We start from the raw sequence: 8,244 nt of genomic DNA, 5'->3' as shown, positions 1-8,244 counted from the left end.
CACAGAATTTCAACACCAGTATCTGTACGTGTCAGTCTTCAGTCACGCACATAGGGTGTAGGGCAATGTCATAAGGTATATGGGGAAATAGCTTAGTGTGTTGTGAGCCTAAGGTGATAGAAGGGATGAGGCTGATCTGTGAATGTTTAGCAACAGGAAATCAGAGGGGGCAACAAGAGCTAGGTTCCAGATCTGGAGATGAAGAAGCCTCTGAGTTTCTCATTTTGGTGTCAAAGTTAAATATGGATGGAGGAGCGAGATGGGTTGAAAGAAAGAAAATGAGTTTGAAGTGGCTCCCTCCAGGATGGTCTAGGAGCACTGAAAGGATTTTGCAGCGCAGAAGGTGAGATCAGATCAGTTTGAGGTCAGAAACAGCAACAACAATTTGCATTTATATAGCAACTTTAATATAGTAAACATACCAAGCTGCTTCACAGGAGCATTTCAAACCAAATTTGACACAGAGCCACATAGGGTGAAATTAAGGCAAGTTATCAGAAGTGCAGTCAAAGAGGTTTTAAAGTATTAAAAGAGGAGAGAAAGGTAAAGAGGTTGGGAAGTTTTAATAGTGATTTCCCAATCTTAAGGCACAGGCAGCTGAAGGCATGGCCACCAATGGTGGTGATAGAAATCGGGGATGTTCAAGAGGCCAGAGTTGGTAGATCTCAGGTATTCCAGAGGGTTGTGGGGCTGGAGGAGATTGAAAACATAGGGAGGGGCCAAGCCATGGAAGAATTTGAAGATAAGGGTGAGAATTTTAAGTTTGAGACTGGAAGCCAGTGTAGGTTGGGGGTGATGGGTGAACAGGGCTTGATCCAAGTTAGGGGTTGGGCAGGAGAGTTTTGAATGAAGCAGGAAGGTTGGAGACCAGCCAGGAGAATATAGTCCGGTCTGGAGGATCGATACAGGCCTGAGGTTAGAGGACCTCTCAAGTTGTCAAGGTAATGAACCTCTGGTAAAAGAAAAATACTGTGGATGTTGGAAATCTGAAACAAAAATAGAAAATGCTGGAAAAACTCAGCAGGTTTGGCAGCATCTGTGGAGAGAGATATAGAGTTAACATTTCGAGTCCATATGACCCTTCTTCAGGGCTCTGAATGAACCTCTGGTTTTGAGCTTGAGGGGCTGGCAGACTGGTCAGAGCGAGAGGATGCTGAGGTGTCCTGTGAGGGTGTGCCAGTTTTAGGTTTGGCAATAACACGAGTGGGAGGAGAAGCCATGAATGAGGTGGAGCTAATGGAGAGAGGTGGAGTGCTCTAGGAACAGGTAGGACATTCCAGGGCAGGTGAATCTGTGCACAGACAGGTGAAGCTACACCTTGATCGGGGACTCGCTCCTTATCTGCCAAACATGCCTTATGTATTCAGCTCGGCGAGTGGGGGTTCCCAGAAAAAGAAGGCGGTGAAAGACCGGGGGACCATCGGAGTGAAGGCGAGAAAACCCACCTATCAGGAACTGAAAAATCAATGTCTGAATCAGGGCGTTCTATATGAGGACCCGGAATTCCCAGCGGACGAATCGTCTCTGTTTTACAGCGATAAACCGGCCGTTAGCTTTGAGTGGAAACGGCCGAAAGTAAGTGCTGGTTTTGTGTGTACATGGGGTGCTGGGAGCTGCTGTGCGCGCCCAGGGGCTGAGAGCTGTGGGGGTTGAGAGCTGTGTACGTGGAGTCCTAGGACTGTGTACAGATGAACTGAGAACTATGTATATGGGAAGTGACAGCAGTGTACGACAACTGAGGGCTGCGCACACAGTGACTAAAAACTATATACATAGTGAATCCCCACCATTGACATCCTGGGGCTTACCATTGACCAGAAACTGAACTGGACCAGCCACATAAATACTGTGGCTACAAGAGCAGCTCAGAGGTTGGAAATTCTGCAGCTAGTAACTCACTTCCTGACTCCCCAAAACCTGTCCACCATCTATGAGGTGCATGTCAGGAGTGTGATGGAATACTTCCCACTTGCCTGGATGAGTGCAGCTCCCACAACACTCAAGAAGCTCAACATCAACCAGGACAAAGCAGCCCGCTTGATTGGCAGCCCATCCGCAAACATTCACACCCTTCACCACCGATGCCAAGTCTTTTACACTCTCATTCCAATGGTTAGCTTCTCTGTCTGACTATGTATGATACTGAACTGTACAAACCAGACCAGGTTATGTAACAAAGGCATTTGCACAATGATCCTATGCTATGGCCAGGGAAATAAATCTGAGTTCCTTTTCTCGATCAATTTCATTGCATTTAATTTTCCAAAACCCCCTAGATTCAAGGAAGGTCCTATTAAATTGGAAGATAACAAATGTAATTCCATTATTCAAAAAGGGAGGGAGACAGAAAGTAGGAAACTTCAGGCCAGTTAGCTTACCATCTATGGTAGGGAAAATGTTAGAAGTTATTATTAAATAAGTTATAGCAGGGCACTTGGATAAGCTCAAGGTCATCAGGCAGAGTCAACATGGTTTTGTGAAAAGGAAATCATGTTTCACCAACTTATTAGAGTGCTTTGAGGAAGTAACATGTGCTGTGGATAAAAGAGAACTGGTGGTTGTACTGTACTTAGATTTCCAGAAGGCATTTGATAAAGTGCCACATCAAAGGTTATTGCAGAAAATAAAAGCTCATGGTATAGGGGGTAACATATTGACATGGATAGAAGATTGGCTAGCTAATAGGAAGCAGAGAGTGGGCATAAATGGGTCTTTTTCAGGTTGGCAAGATGTAATAAGTGGTGTGCCACAGGGATTAGTGCTGGGACCTCAACTCTTTACAATTTATATAAATGATTTGGATGAAGGGATTGAAGGAATGATTGCCAAATTTGCCGATGACACAAAGATAGGTAGGAAAGTAAGTTGTGAAGAGGACACAAGGAGGCTACAAACAGATATAGGTAGGTTAAATGAAACAGCAAAGATCTGGCAAATGGAATATAATGTGCGAAAATGTAAAATTGTCCATTTTGGCAGGAAGAATAAAAGAGAAGCATATTATCTAAATGATCAGAGATTGCTGAGCTCTGTGGTACAGAGGGAGCTGGGTGTCAGAGTGCATGAATCACAAAAGGCTAGTATGCAAGTACAGCAAGTAATTAGGAAAGCTAATAGAATGTTAACATTTATTGCGAGGTGGATTGAATACAAAAGTAGGGAGATCTGATGGAGAGTCATACAGACTCAAACCATTAACTGTATTCCACTCCGCAGGTGCTGTCAGACCTGCTGAGTTTTTCCAGCTATTTTTATTTTTGTTACAAAAGTAGGGAGGTTATGCTTCAGTTGTACAGGGCATTGGTGAGACCATATTTGGGGTGCTGCATACAATAGTGGTCACCTTATTTTAGAAAGGATGTTTATGTGTTAGAAGCAGCTCAGAGAAGGTTAATCAGACCAACCATCGCCCCTTGATGTTCAATGGCATTACCATCACTGAATCCCCCGCTATCAGCATCCTGGGGAATTACCATTGACCAGAAACTGAACTGGACTAGCCATATAAATACTGTGGCTACAAAAACAGGTCAGAGGCTAGGAATCATGTGACGAGTAAGTAACTCACCTCCTGACTCCCCGAAGCCTGTCCACCAAGGCACAAGTTAGGAGTGTGATGGAATACTCCCCACTTGCCTGGATGAGTGCAGCTCCCACAACACTTAAGAAGCTTGACACTGTCCAGGACAAAGCAGCCTGCTCGAGATTGGCACCCCATCCACAAACATTCACTCCCTCCACCACCAACGCACAGTAGCAGCAGTGTGCACCATTTACAAGTTGCATTGCAGGAATTCACCAAGGCTCCTTCAACAGCACCTTCCAAACCCATGACCACTACCATCTAGAAAGAGAAGGGCAGCAGATAGATGGGAACACCACCACCTGGAAGTTCCCCTCCGAGTCACTTGCCTTCCTGACTTAGAAATATATCACTGTTCGTTCGCTGTTGCTGGGTCAAAATCCTGGAAATCCCTTCCTAACAGCACTGTGGGTGTACCTACACCACATGGACTGCAGCAGTTCAAGAAGGCAGCTCATCACCACCTTTTCAAGGGCAACTAGGGATGGGTAATAAATGCTGGCCCACCCAGCGAAGCCCACATCCCGTGATTGAATAAAGAAGCACTTGGAATGGGTGGGTTGTCTTATGAGGGAAGGTTGAACAGACTAGCTTGTATCTGCTGGAGTTTAGAAGAGTAAGAGGCAACTTGATTGAAACATTTAAGATCCTGAGGTGTCTTGACAGGGTGGATGTGGAAAGGATGTTTCCCCTTGTGGGAGAATCTAGAACTGGGGGTGACTATTTAAAAATAAGGGATAGTCCATTTAAAACAGAGATGAGGTGAATTTTTTTTCACTCTGAGGGTTATGGGTCTTTGGAACTCTGTTTCCTCCACCTTTTCAGGAAAAGGGTCTTTGAATATTTTTAAGGCAGAGGTGGATAGATTCTTGGTAAACAAGGGGGTGATAGGTTATCGGCGGTAGGTGGGATGCAGATTTCAGGTTACTATCAGACCAGCCATAATCTTATTAAATGGCAGACCATGCTTGAGGGGTTGAATGACCTACTTCTACCTACTTCTACTCCTTGTTAATATGTTGGTTTAGTATTTATCAAGTACACACATACTTTGCTTTCACAAAATTTGCCAAGGTGAGCTGCCTAGCCAATTGAAGGGTGTGGCCATGCTCTGGTAAGGGATGCCCTGTTTTAGCCTTGATGATTTAAGTGATGTTGATTTGCCTATTTGGGGAAGCAAATAAATATTTTCTTCAGAACTCTTATTCTAATAGACTGCCCCTATGTGATCATTCAGAAGACATTCATTCGGCTGGTTGATTACATGTGAAATTACCTGGAATTAACAGCTCAATAGTCCATTCAGCCCAGCTGGTCAATTCTGACGTTAATGCTCTAAATGAGCCTCCTTTCACCCCCCCCCCCCCCCTCCATCTCACCCCATCAGCATGTTCCCCTATTCCCTTTTCCCTCATGTACTTATTTAGTTTCCCTTAAATACATCTGATATGTATTTCAGTTACCCAAGTTCCACATTCTCATCGCTTTCTGGATAAAGAAGTTTCTCCCGAATTCATCATTGAGTTTATTAGTGACCATCTTATATTTGTGCCCCTTAATTTCAGACAAGTAGAAACATTTTCTCTACATGTACCTTATCAAATCCCTTCATAATTTTAAGGACCTCCATCAGGTCACTCCCCCCATCAGTTTTCTCTTTTCTAGAGAAAAGAGCCCCTGCCAGTTCAGGCTTTCCTGATTTGTATAACCTCTCAGCTCTGGTTTTATCCTTGTAAATTATTAAATAAATCTACATATAGCTCAAATCCACAATTCCAGCTCCAGTCCCACCCACGCTAATTGATTGAATTTCTAATGTGCAATCTAGAAACGGGTGAGTCAAAATGATTTGGCTTCTGCAAGCAATGACATTGTAGCTTTTTCCAGCAACTGCCCAAATTTTCACTCTTGTGGCTTTTAAGCAAGTTTGTAAATTAACATAGAATATACAGCACAGAAACAGGCCATTCAGTCCAACCAGTCCATGCTGGCTTCACAAGGTCTCCTTCCATCCTTTCCCATCTAATCTTATCAGCAGAACCTTCTTTTCCCTTTTCCCTCATACATATCTGTTCTTATATACTTTCCTCTCTCTAATATATATATACTATTTGCCATAGTGAGTTACACATTCTCACCACTCTCTGGATAAATTAGTTTTTTTTTCTGAATTCCCTATTGGATTTCTTGGTGACTACCTTATATTGATAGCTTCCAGTTCTGCTCTTCCTAACAAGAGGAAACAATCTTTCTGTATCCGCTCCTTCAAAATCTTTCATAGTCTTAAAGATCTCTATTAGGTCACCCCTCAGCATTCTTTTTTCAAGAGAAAAGAGACCCAGCCTGTTCACCCTCCCTTCCTGATAAGAAAAGGGATATCTTTGGTTGCCATAGTTTCAGGTAGCAAATTGGGTTGTCTTGGGTCTCCTAATTAGGGTCTCCTAATTTAAAAAAAACCCTCATTCCCTCCAGCTAACACCTGATTTCCACCTTATGTTCTGTCCACTTGTTGTTTTAAAAAAAAGAAGACTTGCATTTATATAGCTCCTATTACAACTTCAGGATATCCCAAAGTAACTTTACAGTCAATGCAGGAAACACATTTTGCGCACAGCAAGCTCCCACAAGCAGCAATGTGATAAGAAGCAGTTCAGCTGTTTTTTAGTGTTGGTCAAGGGATTTTTGCAGACACCAGTAAGAACTCCCCTGCTCCTCTTCAAAATAATGCTTTTGGGATCTTTTACATTCACCTGAGAGGGCTTAACATTTTATTGGCAAGGTGGTAACTCTGACAGTGCAATGCTCCCTTGCTGCTGCACTGGGATTGTCAGCCTGGATTGTGTACTTGAACCCATAACTTGCTGACTTGGAGACAACAGCGTTACCCATGGATCCATGGCCGACACCCTTTGCTTCCCTCCTCAAGACTGTCCAATCTGGCTTCCACTTCACCTACTCCTTGGTGAAACTGATGTACCGGGGCGCGGCTCACACCATCTACTGGCCCATTCTCAACCTGTCCTCAGCTATCTACCCTGTCAGAATCTCCATCACCATCACCGGCCTTTCGTTTTCAAATGATTTTACAGCCAGGGAGGTTGCCAAAAATGGAGAACTTTAGCAATGAAGAAAGATTGGAATGGCTGGGGTTGTTTTCTCTGGAACAAAGGCTGAGAGGAATTTTAATTGGGGTGCATAAAATTATGAAGAGCCTCGATAGATTGGACAGGATTATTTTAATATATTCTTTCCTGGGATGTGGGTGTCATTGGCAAGGCCAGCATCTCTAATTGCCACAACTGAATAAATTGTTTGGCCATTTGAGAGGGCAGTGAAGAGTCAACCACATCACTCTGGGTCTGGAGTCACATGTATGCTGAAAGAGATGCTGAACACAAGGGAACTCTTCCAAGTGCAGGGAAGTTGGAGTCTGCATTGTGTGTCTTTTAATGTATTGTAAATTAATGTTAATATGCATGGAATGTAAGAACAAGTCTTTTGAGCAAACTAGTCAGGCTGGAATGTGAAGCTTGGTACCTGAGATTTCTTTGATGGGATGTGGGCTAGCATTTGTTGCACAACCCAAATTACCCAAAAACCGATGTGGGCACTATTAATAAGGACAGCATTTGTTGCCCATCCTTACTTGGCAATTTCAGAGAGCAGTTAAGAACCAACCACGTTGCTGTGGGTGTGGAGTGCCATGTAGGCATGAAGGAAAGCAGATTTCCTCCTCTAAATTATATTAGTGAATCAGCTGGGTTTATGACCATCAGTAATAGCTTCATGGTCACCATAACTGCAACCAGCTGCCGTGGTGGGATTTGAGCTGGTCCCCTGCCCCCCAGAGCATTAATCTGGATCATTAGTCTAGTGACATTACCACTACAATACCATCTTCCCCATAGAGCTTTGTGATGAATTGTGAACTCAGTAATGAAGAACCATATAAATGGCACTGTGTTGAATGATTTGATGAGGAGTACTTATGTTAGATTGTGTACCATGAGCTCATGAAAGACAAGGATCTGATTCCGTGGCTGTTACAACTGATGTCTGTGTTTAAATAATGAAGTGGAAAAGAAAGCAGTCTGATTGTATCAGTGTCCCACTGGCATGGTGGGAATGGCAATAAGTTAAAATTCCTGTCAAATGCTGTGTAATCACCGTCCCAGGGCCCAGTACTTGTTTTGAGGACACTCGCACCTCCTGATTGAGTGAGGTTTTGGTGACAGCTTCACTCTAAGAGTTGCCAGTCATGGTTGGATACTTTTTGGGAGGTTAAACCATGTGACCTTTCGTTCCCATGCATTCAGCTTTGATTGCCTGGCAAAGCCTTTACTTCCATGATCAACTGGAATGGGAACAGACTCTTTGGCAAAATTCCATGGGAGGTTTGCAGGCCATAAAATTCCCTGTGCAGCCATCCCACCGCCCTCCGCCAACTGGCAAAATGTCTGTAATTTTACATGGGGTGGATGAGGCCTAGGGTGGCCCCTCCACCAAAGCCCCGGTTGAGGCTCTTAAGTGGCCATTAAGGGTCGCATCCCACCTGATCTCAATTTTGAGGCAGACGGGAGGAGTTCAGGGGCAGTGGGGATGTCCATTGCAACCTTCTCAGGTGTTGAGCAGGTGAAGGGACACCTCCCTTAAAGGTCCCC

The 8,244-nt window shown here is 44.0% G+C and overlaps 1 protein-coding gene across 2 annotated transcripts in view; it reads left to right on the top strand.

Annotated features, from left to right (window-relative positions):
- Positions 1-1,241: 1,241 nt before the first annotated feature.
- The window catches only part of capn9 (calpain 9), a 64,600-nt gene continuing 57,597 nt past the window's right edge, over positions 1,242-8,244 (top strand). The window contains exon 1 of one of the 2 annotated variants that reach the window (XM_041188441.1): positions 1,242-1,575. In XM_041188441.1, coding sequence (XP_041044375.1) covers positions 1,351-1,575 — 225 coding nt within the window. In that variant the 5' untranslated portion in view covers positions 1,242-1,350. The remainder of the gene's footprint in view (positions 1,576-8,244) is intronic. The other variant, XM_041188440.1, reaches the window with a different exon arrangement.

This window comes from Carcharodon carcharias, chromosome 5 (assembly GCF_017639515.1).
Source record: "Carcharodon carcharias isolate sCarCar2 chromosome 5, sCarCar2.pri, whole genome shotgun sequence".
Lineage (NCBI taxonomy): Eukaryota > Metazoa > Chordata > Chondrichthyes > Lamniformes > Lamnidae > Carcharodon > Carcharodon carcharias.
The sequence above is the reverse complement of the archived record's forward strand: the minus strand, read 5'-3'. Positions and strand labels throughout refer to the sequence as shown.